The 18,078-nt window shown below is 44.4% G+C and overlaps 1 protein-coding gene across 23 annotated transcripts in view; it reads left to right on the top strand.

Annotated features, from left to right (window-relative positions):
- The window catches only part of BBX (BBX high mobility group box domain containing), a 145,792-nt gene that overhangs the window by 80,104 nt on the left and 47,610 nt on the right, over positions 1 to 18,078 (top strand). For all 23 annotated transcript variants that reach the window (XM_055701171.1, XM_055701165.1, XM_055701172.1 and 20 more), the window contains 3 exons: positions 1,567 to 1,809; positions 7,912 to 8,110; positions 13,802 to 13,869. In XM_055701171.1, the coding sequence (XP_055557146.1) occupies positions 1,567 to 1,809; positions 7,912 to 8,110; positions 13,802 to 13,869 (510 nt within the window). The remainder of the gene's footprint in view (positions 1 to 1,566; positions 1,810 to 7,911; positions 8,111 to 13,801; positions 13,870 to 18,078) is intronic.

Genomic DNA, 18,078 nt, shown 5'->3' with positions numbered 1-18,078 from the left:
GACTTCATTGCGTGTTTTGGCTGTAGAAGGCTGATGGTGTGGTCAGATTCTCCCTAGCTGTGTTTTTAGTGTGCTTGCTTCTTGATGTTCTCTTTTTGTGAACAAACCTAGTCAATAAAAAGAAGTGATGTTGTGCCCATATAGGCTATAAAGGCAAGCAGCAAATAACAAATAAAAAGTCAGTTGTCAATCATGCTTTTAAAATCTTGGACAAAACTCTCTATTTTAGAGTTAGACTGTAAGAGTTTTAATGGGGTAGTTTTAATAACATGTTGCGCATCGCACTCTTGATTACTCAAGGTGGGTTTTTCACATGTTTTTTTAGTTGTCTACTTTAGATATGAAGTTAGCCTGTGCTTGACATCTGCTTTTAATGACTCTGAGGACATACCAAGCTTATAAGTGGGGTTTTTTTCCCCTAAGATTAAAAAAATACAGAGATTAAAAGGGAGAAACAAGGGAAAAGCTGTCAATTTTTACTGTCTTTGCATGTAAAATTTAACTTTTGTTCCAGAATATTGAGAGCATGGGTAGAATAATCTGTCTCTGGTTCAATGCTTGGTATTTCGGTGTTGCACAAAGACGCTGGCCTTACCCTTTTATCATAAGGACCCCACAATGTGGCGCCTCACACATGTACAGTTAGACTCATCCTCTGTTACAGGAAAAGGGAATGGGTTGCAGAGGCATGATGTTTCCAGTGTGTGGATATCATATCTGCATCTCCTTGATGCATTCCTCAGGCGGGAAGGGGGAGGTCAGTGCTGACGAGACAGCCTTGAGGCACATGCTGTTAAGGAAGGGTGTCCTTGACAAGGATAAGGAGCAGCGAGTTGGAGCCTGATGCTCTTAACAGTGCTTTCTGTTGGCCTTACAGGTCACTTTCTCCGTGTGGTATAAGAGAGCAGCGTTGCAGTTGGGTAGCAGATGCTTTTCTGTCTCATACAGCAGTTCCTTTTGTTCAGTTGGAACTAGTCTTCTGTGGTGTGCCCTTGTAGGAGAGATGCACTGGCCTGTAAGTGGAGAGAGCAGATTTTGGCAGTGTATTCTGTTGAGATTTGCCCTCTGTCTCCAGCTGGGCAGCTGGGCAGTGGCTGCAGTGCAACACAGCTTGCAGGCTGAGTAATGAAGGGCAGGAGGGGGGGGAACAGCTGTTAACTGTGCACTCTCCTGCCAGTGCACTCTGTAGCTGCAGTCACACGATTGAGGTCCAAGGTAACTCTGCTCACCTCATCCCCCGGAGATGACTTCTGGGTTGGAGGAAGGGGCTAGGAAGGATCTCCTCCCTCCAGCACCTTTAGGACTGTTACTAGAGAGTGGTCCCCAGAAATCTGCTCCACTTGCAAGTCGGAGTTTAAGTCTTGTGGAGAGTGCAAAGGAACCTTGGGCTGTCAGGTGGGATCTGGTGTAGAACTCCAGGTCTTCTGGGTGGAACAGATGGTCTTTGGAGGCAGCTGGGTGTATCCCTCTGCGTCTCCTTCGTTCGCATCCAGCATACACAGGTGCTCAGTCTCTGTGAGAAGCGTGGATAACAAGTTTATGCCCGTTTCCTTTTGGTTCTGCTAGGTGCCTCTCCTTGGCGCTGACGGTTTAGAGCAGGATGCTGATGAAACCGAAGATGACGAGTCCTCAGAGCAGCGAGCTCGCCGACCAATGAATGCATTTCTCTTGTTCTGCAAACGCCATCGCTCTCTCGTGCGAAAAGAGCACCCTCGCCTCGATAACCGTGGCGCAACCAAGATCTTGGCAGATTGGTGGGCTGTTTTAGATCCAAAAGAAAAGCAGAAATACACTGACATGGCCAAGGAGGTATGTTCTATCCGAGTGGTGGATGTAAATGGAGTTCATTACATAGTTGTCTTGTGTTTCTCTGTGTATTAAATGTTTTCTGTGGGGTCTTCCTCTTCCCCGAGTCCCTCGGCTTCACCCGTGGGATTATCGTGCTCAGAGAAGCTGCTGTTCTTGCTTGGATTCACTTGGTCCTTTGGAGCAGAATGAAAAGAAATTGGTCTGACAAGCAAACCTGGCTGTAGTAGTCATTGGTACAAATATATGCACTTTGTGATAGGTACCACCTGGTAATTCCTGCAGTGCAAGTGTTAACATGTGGGTGGTGTGTGGATAATGGCCACTGAAAATGATAACACACATCTGAGTGTCAGCTGACTAGGGACACTTAGCTCAAGCTGTGCATTTGCTATGGATAATACAGGTGGACCAAAACAAAAGTATAGTTAATATAGTGCCTTTTTACCTTTGATGCTCAAGAATTAAAGAATTATTAGTATTACATGAAGTACTCTCCCTAGGTATTGTTAACTTGTTTCTGATAGAGTAACCTTTGGTGACACAGAGACCAGTACCGAAATCTGAGAGCAATACGTAGAGTCCTTTAACTGGGAGCAAGGAAAAGAGATTTATCCCCATATTTCACAAAGTATCTTTATGTCAACTTAAAATTTAAATGAGGCTTTTTAAGAAGCAGCTTGCTTGGTAAGCTGGCCCCAAGGCGGCTGCGAATACCCATAGCAGAGTGAAACACACACAGCCAGTTACTTGGGCTGATAACATCACCCCAGAACAGATCCCTGTGATTACCTGCGTGATGTAGGTTACGGGTAACCATTGCATTCAGTCTTAGAAAAAAAAAAATGGAGGGCCAGTGAGAAGGAAGAATTACTCTCACTTGTCAGGTAATGCCTAGCGCACTACAAGAAGTACAGACAGCTGTGTAACAATGAGGGGAACTATTAACTGTGCCTGCCCTGTCACCTGAGTCAGCTGCAGCCATTAACATGCGTATATAAGCCCTGGCTGCTCCGCACTGTGTGTGAGCATGGAAAGGATCCCCAGGAAAACCAAACTGTTCTGCATGGCAGGGCCTTTCTGAAGGTCTGTGGTACCTCTGTAGCTCCCCGTCTGTGACACAGCGTTGAAATACTTGAGTCTCAGCTTTGTCCTGCCATTCCTCATTTGTTCTGCGTTCCCACGTACAAATTAGCGATGCTTCTTGTGGGGAAAAGGCAATTAGGAGATCCAGCACAGATACAAAGGAAGGAAAGATGAAAATGAAGAAATAATTTTTGGAAGAAACAAACCTGGTGTGACTGGTTTTCTTAGCCTTTTGTCTTGCTGAAGGAAACTCGTTCATTAAGAATGAAAATAATTGCAGAACTTCTGTATGAAGCCACAGATTTGAAACTATTAATCATATTGTTGTAGAAATCATTGCTCCTGCAGTGATTTATTTATTTTTCTTGGCATGAAGAACAAATTGCATATTCAAGGTCGAAGTGAAACAATAAATCTAAGTAGTTTACATCGTTACAGCTAGTTCCAAGAATGTGTAGAAGAGAGATAGTGTGTAATTTTTGTTCTTTAAACAGTTCTATGTTACAACAATAATTAGCAACTATAATGTGCTATTGAATGTATTCGGGCCTTCTTCACCAATAGACCTATTCTCTGTGTGTGGATCGGTTGTTTTAACGCCTGCTTTTGTCATTAGGCTTACTGCTGAGCCTGTCAAAAAAATGTTAATGTCAACTCCAGTGTGAACCACTTATTGGTGTTTTTCTTCTTCCTAAGTTTTCCTAAGGAGAGCTCATTTAGATGTCAAGAAGGTGAATGCCTCTGAAAGGGCATAAAATTACCATTGTGCCAATAATCTTCTGTTTGAGTATCTGTATGTCTAAGCTTATTGAGGTTTAAAATACAGGGGATAAGCTGCTGTTACTTACATGTAGCTTTTCAGCGCCCTTTGACTTCCAGTTTTCACCACATAGCCTCTATGCTGCCCTGGCAGGGCTGCCACCTCCCAAAGGGCCCGTGTCATACCTGCTGCCCCCCAAACATGTCTTCTGTGCCCTGAGCATCTGAGTCCAGGGATACAGATGGCCGGAGAGAAGTGGTCGCTGCTACAGCAGCTAGCACCCCTGCTGTTCTGCGGTCTTGAGAATGTTTTTGCTACCTGAAGCCATAGCTTGCAAAGCCAGTTAGCTTAGATTAAGCATCAAGCAGGAAGCTTTCGGTTTCTTACCTGCTTAGCACCAGAGGTGACATTATCTCAGCAGTGTGCAAATCAACGCATTCATATATTGGCTTAAATACATCTAGATATATGCAAGGATTTTGGAATATAGCAAGGCACCCAAACATTTTGGCAAACTGAATCACGAGAGGTTTCCTGGTGGGTGGGACTTCTATCCCTGATTCCCACTGAGAGGATAATCAGGTCTATAGTTCATTTAGACACTTTTGGAAAATCCCATTATGTACCTGCCTCCACCTTGGGGTGCCTTAATTACCTAGAAAAACTGGCCCCACGCTCCCTCTATTTTTAGTCTTGCGGTTTATGGTCTTTTGTAGCAACACCTGCCCTGGAGACCTCACGCTGCGCCTGCAGAGCCCCGCGTCAGGTTCTGCTGGTGTTTTTAGGAGCAGGCTTTCTGTTTGTATCCTGCAGAGTTCCCAGATCAACTGAACTTTGAAAGTTTCATTGTCAAGGATATAAGCCCGGTAGCTGATAAATACTCCAAGTGGAACCGTGAGTGTTCCTGCTGTTTGTTAGCGTTTCCCTTCGTCAAGGGGAAAGTGAATTCTGGCCACTCATAAACATGCTCCAGCATTTTTAGTTACTGCAATAATAGGGGTACTGTTCTTCTGTTAACTCTTACAGGGCTTACTGGGAATATTCAGCTGCCTTGGAAAATACCCAGTGAGATTATTTATTGTTCAAGCTCTGTTTCCCTTGCTAGAAAACACTCTGTTTGTAAATACGTCTTGGTGTTGGCAAGATCGGGGCAGTCAGGATTGTTTCCTGTAGGATGCAGCCTGGTAAGTCCAGGCTGCTGTGGTTGCATGGCAGAGCCCAGTGCCTCTCCCCGTGAGCGCTCGGCCAGCGGTTCCGCAGGTGCCGGGGTCCTGCTGGCCCCGCGATGCTGCTGCTTTGGCAGCACCTCAGGCTGTGGGGGACAGACATTCTGGCCTGCTGGCTGGAGTCTGGCAAGTTCACTAGGTGACATGGGGACCATAACGTGTAATGCAAACCTTGGCATCCTTCAGGAGTCAAAACTAATGTAGCTTTCTAGTATGTTCTGGGGATTATTTTTTTTTGTTAGATCTCTGGGATTCACACGACATTTAATAGCCAGTTGGTGGGATTTAAGCATATATGTAAAGTTACGTACGTGCTAACTGCTACCCTGAGGTGCTGCTGGAATCCACTTGTGAGCTCCTGTTCATACCACACTGGAGAAAACAATATTTTTTTTTATTTGATGATGAAAGCAACTCAGGGTGTGTGCTGCAGTGCAGCATGGTTCTGAAGCTCAGCTCTGAAGTAGCACCAGTCCCGCTGCATAATGCATCCTTCTGCAGGCTTTCACAAAACAGAAATGGTACATCATCCCACAAACATATCCCCTGCTTTTTTATCTTTCCTGGAACTTCAGGACATGATCCTGCCAGGCTGTGCCTGAATTCCAGGTTAAAGACTTAATGTTTAAAATTTTTTGTTTGAAAGGGACTTGTTGACTTTAGAGATGTCTGTAGGGTGGCTGTGTTAGGTTGGTTTACTGTGCAGTTGGTCAGATGAAGGGAAGCAGTAAGCTCCACTACTGTCTTCTGCATTCTCTTATTACTGCTCATTTAAGTTGTTTTCTAATGACCTGGCAAGCAGAACCTATCACTTTGCTTTAGGCTTTGGTCTAGTAGTCACGAAATCAATATTGAGTGTCTGTCTGAGACTTGGATCCGGTCCCTGCATTTGATATGCATTTTATAGAAATACTTCTTGGCCATTGTTTTACATCTTCATTTATCTTGAGTGTTGAAACTGTGAAAGGGGCTGATAAGTTGTCCTCCCTCAGTTTGCTCCCTTCCCTTCGGGGAACACAGTTAATGTCTACTTCTTGGCTTTATGGGGGGGGGGGGGGGGGGGGAATCCATTAATACACCAGCTCGCTTGAATTGCTGTTGTTGGAAACTGATTAAAAGCTTATTGCTGCCTCGTCTCGCAAATGGCATGCGTTCTGGTTCTCATTTGATGGGCAGCCTGTCGGCTTGTCAAATTACTCCACAGAATAATTCAATTACTGCAAGCAGCAACGCTGATACGAAGAGCTTATGTCCCTCATTGCGAGCGGTTCTGTGCTTTTCACTCTGCAGGCTGGAAACGTGATTTGTGAGTGGGCTGTGGCTTTAACGGCGGAAGGCAAAGCTGCTGCTCTGTGTTATTTCCTTTCCGCCTCCTCCCTTACCCCCTCCCCTTCCCTCCACCAGGCTATTTTTGTGGTGTACTGAGCTCCCGAACCAAAGGGAAGGGAAGGGAAAGGGGCGAGGTGAGAGGTGTCGCAGTCCTTAGTTTGCAGATTTAATAGGTATGCCCTATTCGGAAAACACAGCGTGTATGTGGGTCAGCGGTGCCTGCAGGTTTTTATTATTTATAGCCATTTCTATAAATACAGGACTCCACACAGCGGGTTCACACGGTGCTGCGCTTCTTGCAAACTGAACCATTTTTATCCTTGCTACAGTCTGGAGGTAGCAAGCGCCAACTGACAGGTTGAGATGGGGATGAAAGTAAGCGATACACGTGCGATGGTGATCCTGCCACAAGGCATGCCATTTACTGATCGGGGACAGCACTGCAGTGACTCTCTCTGAGGATGAGGTTTTCAGTGCTATTTCTGTATTTGATACTCAAGGGATTATTTCTTTTTCCCCCCTCTGCATGTGTTTCTGCACAGGCATGTGCATGAAACGTAGGTGCTTCTCTGCCTGACCGGGACTGATGACAGCTGGGTGGGTGGGAATGTGTGTAATCATGGAAGAAACTTCCTGCAGCTGCCCTGCCATGTACTTTGGGATAACAGCCACTCTTTTGGTCCATTGAGAGCTCCCTAGTGCACGAGGAGGTGCTGGGTTCCTTCGGGCGGTGAGCGCTGGTGCGGACTGGGTAGGCTCCCAGGGCTGTACACCCCTATCAGTTGTTAGGAAAACATTCGCAGCTGGAATGCGTGGCATGTTCCTCTGATTCACCCGGTCTTCACCTTGCATAGCAACAAATTTAAAATACTGAAATATGCTCCTTTTATTGCTGTTAACGTTCAAAAATCTTGGTCTGGTCTGGTCAGCGAGATACTTGGAAAACATCACTACTGCATTTTGTGAATAAAGCACGTCCCTGTCCTTCCCCCTACTCCCCAAACTGTAGGATCCAGACCTTCTCCCCCACCCCCCATGTGTAGTCTGGCTTTGTTCCTTTCGCTGCCTCGTACCAAGGATATAGCAAACAACTGAGCCGTGTGCTATGTGCTCAAGGACAAAGAAAGTTTTAAATGGTCCCAGTTTATTTTATGCAGCATGGTACATTTTGGAAGGAACACTGGGATGATGTAGCAGAAGTTACTGATAGTGGGATGATACTGGTGGTGCCTGGTGTGGGAAAGCATACACTCAAATATTCTAAAATACAGAACTGTTAGAGAAAAAGGTGTGCAAGGTAAGGAGCATCATGCTGCATTTATTACTAAATGTATGTTTTCTTTTCATTCAAACTAGGAAGTAAACAAAGACTGTATCTGCAAAAGAATTCAAAAAGCTGTCCCTTTCTCAGTGAGCGTACAGGCACTGGGCAGCAGTTGGCAGGATCAGAACTTAAACATGCTCTAGGTGATAAACCCTCAGGAGAGGCGAGAAAAGTCAGTTTTTTAAATACAGCTCTACTTATCTTAGTATTTCTTCTTACTGAATTGTGGTGGTGGTGGTCAGACTCTAAGCATTTGATTAAACTGTTAAAAAATAAAGATATTTAAGGATTATTTACTGTATTAAATCCTCTTACAGTGCACTCTGTTGCCCTGTGGACAGTATAACGGCATGACTGGTAATTTTCCTTTTCTTTTCTAGTATAAAGATGCATTTATGAAGGCAAATCCAGGGTACAAGTGGTGCCCTACGACAAATAAACCTGTGAAAACACAGACCTCAACTGTTACAAACCGGAAAAAGCTATGGGCCTTTGCATCAGACTCCACAAAAGATCTACCAAGCCCGAGGAAAGCAGCAAAAAGCGAAGAGATGCCACAGCTTAATTTTGCAATGGCAGGTGAGGTTTCCATCCATGGTACTCCAGATGTAGCGTCCCCATTTCAGTTGAGGATGCGGTGTTGAAATTGAACTGTGATACCAGTTTCCTTTACTGCACATGGTACCGTAGCGCACATACCCTTCCTGTCCCAAATTAAGTTGCCAAGACTCTAGTTAAACCTTTGCATAACAACTTTCTAAAATTTTCCTTAGTGCATGACTGCTTTCAAGGGTCGAGTCCAGATGTGTGGCATCGTAACCTATACCCCATTCGGGGTCTGGATTTGATTGATTTTTAATTCCGGCTTATCTGCTGCTAGAGATTTTCATTTTCTAGTCAAAAAGGAAAATGCTGATTGTGTGCATTCTTCCTCTCTTTCATTGAGTGTTGTACTGGGTTTAGTAATTTGCTGTTTGCAAACAAAATTTTTGGGTGTCTGTGAAGTTAGAATTGTTAATATTCTTGTGGATGAAGGTACTGGTGAAGCTAACTTTTTCTATTTAAATCAAGAGAAGCGTAATTTAAATTTCACTTAAAATACGCTTTTTTGCCCATTATACCTTGGAGGAGAGAATTCTAACCTTTTAAACGTTTCTAAAATAATAATAGAAAAATCAAATCCATGAAGAAGTGTAGGTGGAGTGCCTGAACTGGTGAAGGGCAGATAATCTCTTACTGATATCCACAAATAGCAGAATTGTTGCAATCATGACCTTGAAATAGAGAGACATTAATGTTAAATACCGGCAGCTTAAGAACCTAACAGTCAAGGTAGAAAACTATTTTTCCCCACCATCTTTTTTTTTTTTCTTCTTTTTTTTTGCGGTTTAAAGTTTCTGATTTTATAAATACTGATGTATTTGAAACTTTGTCATACCCTACCTGATTTATGACAAGTTTGTGGCAGACAGGACTTTCCTGCTTAGAGAGATCATGAGCTGGAGAGTGGAAAATGGTTTTACGGAACAAGTGTAAAAGGATAAAAAGGCATGTACACCTTTTTGCTAGTAGTGTAGTGGTATGAAATTTCCTGTAATGAAATTCCTTCTGGTTATGAAGGAACTGTGAAATGTGATCAAAATAAAGTTTTTCATGCTACATAATTATGATGTATGGGAGAACAGTTCTAAAAACTGCAGTCCTTTGCATCCTGTTCAGCTTTTGCTATCAGAGGAGTAGCTTCTGTGCTCCTTAAAGGTTTATTGACTTCACATAAAGAAGCAGTAATAGGTCTTGCTCTACCTGTCTGCCATCCCGTCCTGCTCCTGCCGGGCTGCCCTAGTGCAGAGTTTGAGTAGGGAGAGATCTTGCTTCAACACCTGTCAAGAGCAGAGGACAGAGAATTTAAGAATTAATTAGAAGCCAGTCGAATCCATTGTTTATCTGCAGAGCCATTCACTTATGAAACAGGCCCTTTTGTGCTACATGTGATTTAATTTATTAATTTTTTTTAACTGCAGACTGAGTCAATGAGCATAGTAATTCATAGGGTGTCACTCCAGTCTTCATGCCAGTGAAGACCGGCTATTTCTTGAGATAACAATCACTCATAAGATGACAGCTTCTGACAGAGATGTCAGTAGCATCCAAATCATGACAGGTCTGCCGTGCCAAATGGATTACTGTTTTGTCAACTATATACCAGTTCATGCTAAATATGTTTTGGTGTGTTCTTCTCTCTTTGACATCATGTGATAGTTCAAATCAACTCTGACTCTTCTAGTGCAACCTCTTAAAATCCAGGCTGTGAACTAGCCGAGGAACTAAAATGTAGCCGAACCACCTCAGAAACACTTCACCTTTGAAATGCCACTGACTGCCTTGCATCTTCAAGGCACGTAGCTTCCTTAGGACAGGGATTATATGATTCCAGAACCATTCCAGGAAATCTGTTTTACTTGGTGCTTGTTAATCCTGTCTTGATTGCTTTTTACTTACTACATTTCATTTTGGAAAATGTAATATATAGAGAGCAATATCTTCCTTTCTTAAGTCCCACACAGCCCATATTTCTGCTGTATTTTTGGTGTTCCAACAGTAACCACCCCGCTTTTAAGTCTTGCCTTGACCTGTCATTATGTCAAGAAGGTGAGGTGTGGCACCAGTGTTGGGCTCCTGACCTGCAGACCTGCGCGCTGCTGCAGGGCACAGGGCAGAGGCAGCGACTGTCTGCAGGTGGCCGTGGCCGTTGCAGCATCCACCCTCCCCACCGCAGAGCTAAGCGAGCAGCAGCTTTGCTGTACAGATGTGCAAGATTCCCAGTACTTCCACATTTCTGCATCAGAAGAAAAGCATCTGAGCCACAAAGCTTTTTAGTGAAGCAGAGGGTGGAAAAAAGACACTTCCTAGAGTTAGGCAATATCCTGGTAGAGATGCGGTTTATTCTTTCAGGAAAGAAGCTTCATTCCGCACCTAGGTAAAAGTTGGAACTGGTACCTGCTGGCTGCTTTTCTGCTTAGTTCTTCCTCAGTTCTTTCTCTCCTCTGACTCAAAAATTGTGATGATGAGCCAGCCAGCCTGCTGAGCATCTAACCAGAGCAATGCTAACAAAGTATGTTGTTCCCAAATAGAGAATTTTAATTTTCATCGGTATTAAAGCTGTTGAGAAAGTCACAAATCGCCTCCCATTCTGTAAGTCAAACGTGCGTGTGGTTTTCTCACTTCTGTTGATTTGACTGTAAATTGCTTTAAAATAGGACTTAAAATTCTGAATTCTTCGTACCAGTAAGTTCTTAGTGCCAAAGAGGAACATTGTTGTGCTGAGAACATATGGCAGTGGCTGCATGTGTACATTTGTCTTCCCTTAGATGAAGTTATTTTGTAATTGGAAACCTTAGTGGAAGGATTTTTGGTTTTATCATGATCAGACATCTAAGCACCAGCCTTCTGCTACAGCTGCAGCATAAGTATTCAAGTTATTTAAGCACCAAATTAAACTTTCCTGTTCCACTTAGCTGTCATTTTTTTCCTGCCTCTTAATTTTTATATTTAAATAAACAGTTTTAAGTATTTGCTTACTTTGAGGAAAAAACAGTCCTGTCCTTGTCCTGTTATGATAAGCTACTTGTCTGAAGGGCAGAAAGCTGAGACCACCAAGAAGACATTTAGAAGAGGGGGAAGAATTTTAGAGCCGTAAACTGGGTGTTCTCCAGTTGGCCAAAACCGAGGAGAGGGAAGAAGACCCCCAGGTAACTGAAGTGAAGCACAAGAGCCGTCAGCGGGATGTGCTGTACTGCAGCGGGTCAGGCACAGTGGTTTCAGGAGCTGTGGAGCTGATGCCGTTGCGCAGAGCACCGCTCACCTGGCATGGTTGCCCTGCTGGTCCTTCACCTACGAGACAGATGAACGCCACCTGGAATAACGAGAGGAGAGCCACAGGGGTCGCTGGGACCGTGGGAGATGGGAGATACATCAGGGTATCTTGATTTGCTCAGGCTAGGGAAGCAAGCGGGGCAACGGCTGTAAACACAGAAGGGGGAAATACCATTCAGGGAAAGCAGTTACTGAATCGTAAAGGTGCGGGCACCGGAAAATATGGTGCTGCCTGGCCAGAGTAAATTTCGTCTGAAAACTGGAAGAAAGCTTTTAATGCTTAGAAGATTTGCATTCTGCAACAACCTTCCAGTGGGAATAAAGTAAGTAGAAAGCAACGAACCAAGCCCTTACTGCTTCATATGGAGCTCAGAAAGTTTATGATGGGCCTGGAGATCTCTTCCCGTCTCTCCTTCCTCCACATTAACCGCCTGTTCAGGCATTATCTTTCAAGATACGTGTTCACTTGTCACTTCTTAATTGCTCTCATGTCCACTTTTTTGAAGGACTGAGTGGTTTCTGATCAAGTATTTTGATGGCAAAAAGTGCTGTGCTGACAGGATCACCTCACTTACGAATTGTGCTTAGGCGCTTGCTGGCCCCTCCTGTTTTCTGTCTCCATTTCTTCAACCACTTCTTGTTCCTAGGTCCTACACTTCTGATAGTGCCTCGCCTCTTTGGAGGAACTTAATATCTTTTGTTCTTTCTTATTTAAAAGAAAATTAAAATAAAAAATAATTTAAAAACCCCAAACCACACACCTTCTAGGTGTTGATTATGGTAATGGAAAAAGGTAATTCCAGTTGAACATTGGGTTCGAAGCCAGATGCTGTTTAGGTTGTGTTCTTACAATAACGAGACACTCTTCTACCCTTGAGATAGTAGATGAGAATGGTTTATTCACATTGTTTTCCTCCACTTCTATTTATTGCTGTTTAAAGAGAGTATTGAAAAAGCTTACCCTTTGAGTGTCGGTGCGGATTTGTCTGAGGGAGAACTTTTGGCAGCATCTGCGGTATTAATTTAAACAGCACCACTGAGTATTCCCATGGACTGTACCTTGATCATCTGTAGCACTAAGTTGTTCGGAGGTTTCCAGGTATAGGTGCAGGTTTGGCCCGTGTCAGCGGAAAAGCTTAACAAATTCTTCAGCACCACTCCTGACCAATAATGGGCCAGGGGATTTCCCAGTGGGTGTTTGTGTTTTGGTTGCAGCTGTTTTGCATCTAAATTTTGCATAACAAAATGCAACCACGTGGCCAAGGGTCATTGTGTCGGTTGGCCTCCCGTTCCAGGGAATGGAGCCAGGCACATGTAATTCGTTGTTGTAGAGAGAGTTTTTGTGTAGTTTAGTGAAAGGAGATTGGAAAAAGTGAGCACGTGTTTAGTGAAACCTGAGGAAGGTTACTTGCCTTTGGTGTCTCGTCATTACTGAAGCTGATGTCTCTTTCTCTCCCATTGTGGCTGTTGTGTGGGACATTTGGTCCACAGGCTGTCTCCCTCTCGATGTGACACTTGGGCTTAAACTGGGCTCCTGCGTTGCTTCCAAGGCAACCCCCCCACCAAAGTCAGACAATTAGTCTTCATAATGATGAAGAGCAGCCACTGTTCTGAGCGGAAAAGCCACTCCATGAGTAATGCAGCGCCAGCATCCATGGCTTTCACTTCGCGTTGTCATTTTCTGAGCTCCTGAGGTGTAGGAAGGCTGGAGGCCAGAAGCTGTCAGCATCAAATACTTGGAGAAAGCACATTTCTATCTCCATTTTACTTTGCTCAATTATGTATTGTCTTGGCAGGGCAGCAAGTAGGCAGGCAAGCATTGCCTGGCCAGTGCCTGCGTGGTTCTGGCACACCGGATCAAGCGCTTCAAGCTTCAGAGCTGTCAGGCTGGCACTTTTCACCACTAAATGCAGTCCTAAATTACAGCTAAATGAAAATAGAGATTTTTGCTTCAGAGCTTGATCATGTCATTTTTTTCAGTCCTTTTACTTGTTCAGTGGCTAAGGAAGGGAACCACTCCCTCCGTCAGAGCATCCACTGAGTTATAAACGTGTGCGATATTAGAGCATCTTTGTGTATATTTATGTATGAGATCATTATAGTTGCTGTTTTAAAGATATCCATCTCTGTAGTACATAAAACCTTTGGCAGTAAAATTGTAAATCCACGCAATGGGGTGTTAAGCACACAAATCCAATTAAATCCTTCAAACAGCTTTGAAAGCCTCTCCCAGAGGGTACAGAAATGGTTATTTGTGATTCTCTTGAACTGCCTTTTACGGCAGCTTGCTTCGAGTGTCTGTGACAAGTAGTCTTCTGGGGGTTTAACGCTGCAAATGGTGGGTTCTTTAAACAAGGAAATGAGTGAACTTAAGCCTTGGTTTTACTCTTTTAACAGATCCTACGCAAATGGGAGGGCTGAGCATGCTGCTTCTGGCAGGGGAGCACGCCCTGACGGCGCAGGAGGTAAGGAACCCTCCTCTCTGCCTTACTGCAAGCCCTCTGTTAAAGGGAGCTGGGAAGGAAGAACAGTTGACCAGTGGGAAATGAAATTTAAGATGCACCTCAGGTCACCTCAGGCAGGGCTGAGGTGTGAGTCCTGCGATACGGGTCTTGTATTCCAACCATGACTGTAGACGTTGGGCCCAGTTTTTAATATCCGTTCAATATTGACTCCACTGACTGAATATTTGACCAGACAGAGCCCTTGGAGAGGAGATTGTCACAGGTAGAAGGGTTGAAATATAGCAACTGTGTTAACAAAAAGGTGGCTTGCAAGCTCCTTCAGGGAGGGTTTCAGATGCTTGTACAATGCCTCACACAACTGTGGCCTTGGCACTAATAGCAAAATAAATACCTAATAATTTCCATACACAGTCAGTGTCATCATATATGCATTCTGAAACCATGCAAGTGCTGACAGGTAAGCAGAGTATTGCAGTCTACTCCTGTTGACTAAATCTTTATGTCTAAAAACAAGTTTGTAGTTCAGTTGCCATCACAAACATTTTGTTTTTATGAAGGAGTTTATCCTGCATATCTCTAGTAGTCCAGAGACCTCTGGTCTTTCCTTAAACTGATTATTATTATTTATAATCTTTTTGGGGGCCATCTTTGAATATTGTTCAAGAGGTGACTTACATGTTGGGTAGAATAGGTGGTTGCTGCCATAAATCTCTAGCGTGGAAAGAACAGTGGAAGTGAGGAGGGTTTCTTTTTTTTTTTGGTGGCAATTGGGAGGAAAAGCAATAATTAACTATACCCCCAAAAGCAAGACGTGTAGTACATTTGAGATGGATTGCTGCTGCACTGCTAAGACTGAGCCAAGACTCCTCGATGTGTTGCGCAGCAGTCTGAGCAGGAGGAATCTTTGTGCAGATGTGGGTGCTGGCTTTCTGTGCTGCAGCGTGAAAAATAAGGAGCACTAGGGTAAGGTTGGCAGAGAAGAGAAAAGAATCTGGTTATTTCATGCCAAAATGAGAATGTCCCGTAGTTTTCAAACTTTGAAACTTTGGCTTGGAGTTTAAAAACTCTTGTTTATTATGTACTACGTTGAAATGAGAGGGAAGATAATTGTAGTCACAGATACTCCGTTCCATTAAGAAGGGTCTTCGCTGTGATTTTGTGAGTTGACCTTTCTTGATTTTACATGGGAAGTGTCACAATTCCAGGTGGCAGCAAAGGAATAAACTCTACATGCGGATTTAGAGACAAATCAAAATGGATGTTGTCTGATTGTTTTAGTATATTAATGGTTTTTTTTAATCGGGACTTTCTTTTTTTGAGCAAAAGCACCTACATAAACCCCATTTTTTCTGATAGGAGCACTTATTGTATCACAAGCCATAATATTTACTTTAGGTATAAGCCATACTTTGCTGCACTCTTTGGGGCCTGCAGTCTTCTGTTGAAACCTGGCCACCTGTTTCAAAGAAGTAAGCTGTGTAATCTGCTTTCTTCCAAAATGTAGAGCAAATAATTGTTATAAATACAGCCTGAACAAAACTAGTTGAGGGAATTGTTGGCTGTTGTTAGAAGCATGATGGGCCAGAAATTAGCCTATACTTACTATTGGGTTACTGTATATTAACTGTCCTTTGCTATCTGAGAAATGGGTAAGTGTCAGAGCACTTCCCTAGGGAACAAAACTGCACATCTTGTATTCTTGCGGAGGGTCCCCCATGTAAAATAAATCCTGCAGAACAATCTGGGTGCTTGGTATTCTGAAAGGGACTCCAATAGATGGAGCTCAGTCTTCCTAACTGTGCATCAGCAGGCACCAAGTCTCCAGCTGTGTTTCTGTGTATGGGGAAACTTCCTCTGTTTCTTTGTGTGGCAGCCCTGGTGTGTCTTCCATTTTCCTTTGCTTCCTTTGACTCAGTATTTCAGTGGGGATTCGGTACAGAGCAAGTATTTCTTAGGTTTATGTTTCCCCAAATGCAGTAAAGATCCTAAAGTTTAGAGTTGGGTAACTGAACACTTCTGGCTTCCCATCCTCGGGTGTGTGGACGGAGGAGACCTAAGATGTTCATCTTTGTGTGGCTGTGGCACAACCTGTGGTTAGATTCCATCCTGATGTGTGAAAACAGTGTCACACATGCAAACCAGCGTTTGGGAGGTTAGCAAAATGTGCTAGGAGGTGGTGTGACGGGTTCAGTAAGAAGCTCAAGAATTAATTGCAGAACAGGTAAGCTGTTTTCCTCTTCAGTGGAGGGGTGTTAGTTCTGTTGTGTTAGAGCTGGTATTGACGTGGGGAGAAGTTGGAGGTACTAAGGTGACCACTGAGGTATTGTCAGTGAAGAGGTTCAGAAGTTGCTTATCTATGGAAAGCATAGGTATTCTTTTTATATGCATTTAAGAATATAAATACATGTTGTATCTCTAAACCCCTGGCATTTCTATTAAAAAAGGACACATGCAGCGTCACTTTTTTAAAGAATGCCCTAATTGATATCCTGTAGTCCTCATTATCATTAAAACATGTGTGTGTACATGTAAGATGCATGTGCATATATATGGTTCTTAAACTGGGGGACTGCCAGACATAAGATTACTTGTCAACATGCAGTTTGACTGCTTGTGCACATGTATGATTATGGTTGTGGCCTTGTAAGCATAGGTCTTAAATACTCTTTATCTTAAAAGTGGTGCATAGGAAGGAGGGCAGCACTAGCACAGTTTGCTCAAAACTTGGAAGAAGATGAGGGAAATTATACTTAGAGGTCTGCTGATCCCATGTCAACGCATTCAGCGCCTGCTGATCTACTGTCAGGTGCATGTTAAATTGATATATAGGGACTTCTCAAGTCAGCTGTTTAACCTTCAAGCTGTCAGAAGCCCAGACATCAGGTGACAAAGTGACCTGCCAGCAGGAGGATGGGAAGAGACACAGCAGCAATATTTACAAAATTGCCTTGAGGCTTCAGTTGCCATCTCTCTATGTTGCTGGTCTTGTTCCTATTTTGTCATTTTTTTTCAATAGACTAGAGTTGTTTTTCTTACAACTGTGACTACATGGTTGATTTCCAGGCAGCGGCTGGTGGTACTGAGCAGATAGGTGAGTGATGCTACAGACCTTATTGGCAGTAAACTAAGGACTTGGATATGCAGCGAGTTTCCGCCTGGCTCTGGGGTCCTTCCGGCACTTACACAAGGCTGCAGTGTGTATATGAGCGTATTTTCTTGCACACCTGAGCAGAAACGCCGGACGGGTCTGGCCCAGCTGCTGTGGCTGTGCTGGGCAGAGCCTGGACTCGCCACAGAGAAGGGCTGATGAAGCGGGTGGGCAGCGCTCCTTGCTTGCCCGCTCGCCTCCCCGTGCGTCTCCCCTACTGGCCCGTCAGGCCCTTTGCTTGCCTTACAGCAGCACCTAGTGGCCTCTCTGTGGTTTACTGCCCAGAAACGCCGGAATGCGTCATGTAGTCCAAAACGTGGCTTTTTACCACTGTCGCCCCGTTAGCGCTGCCCGATGTGCCAGTGGGGCGCCGGAGCCTGGCATCGGCATCACTCCGTACGGAGAGTGCTGCGGCTGCCCAGCGCCTGCCCCCGCCTGCCCCGCTCCCCAGCAGGTTACGGCAACCTGCAGGGAAGGGAGGCGACGGAGCCCTTGCCCGGGCGGTTTCCTTCTCTTCGAGAGCAAAAGGTTGTCTTGCGTGTGATGCTGGCTCTGCGCAGGGTAGTGTTGCCCGGGGTGTAAACCAGAAGTGAAAAATCTGTGGGTGCAGCTGGGGGTAGGCGGGGGGGAGGAAAGAGGAGGAGAACCGAGACGTTGAGGATGTGTTGTTACGGCAGGAAGTGAGACCTATGGAATGGCTCTATGTGCATCCATTCCCTCCGGTCGTTGTTTTAGTGCTTTGATCAGGTTCAGCCCAGCAGAGGTTAGAAGTCCTGGAGACCGTAAATTTCCCACAGCTGGGAGTGTGTGTGGAGCAGCTGAGTAGAAGAAATAAGCTCAGGTCAGTGCTTCTGTCAAGCAAAGGCAACAACATGAACTTTTTAAAGATAATGGGAAAAGTATAGTTGTTCCAACCACAAAATCGCCTCTGAGTTACTGGGCACTAGTAATCTATCCTTTACACGCACAGCTGTAGGAGACTGGGCTTCACACCTTCCACGGCTTGTGGTTCCTGCACCTCCAGGTGAAGAAGCTGTGCCCGACCCCCAGCAGCGAGAAGC

This window comes from Falco cherrug, chromosome 2, assembly GCF_023634085.1.
Source record: "Falco cherrug isolate bFalChe1 chromosome 2, bFalChe1.pri, whole genome shotgun sequence".
In the NCBI taxonomy this organism is placed as follows: domain Eukaryota; kingdom Metazoa; phylum Chordata; class Aves; order Falconiformes; family Falconidae; genus Falco; species Falco cherrug.
This window is presented reverse-complemented; position numbering and strand designations above follow the sequence as displayed.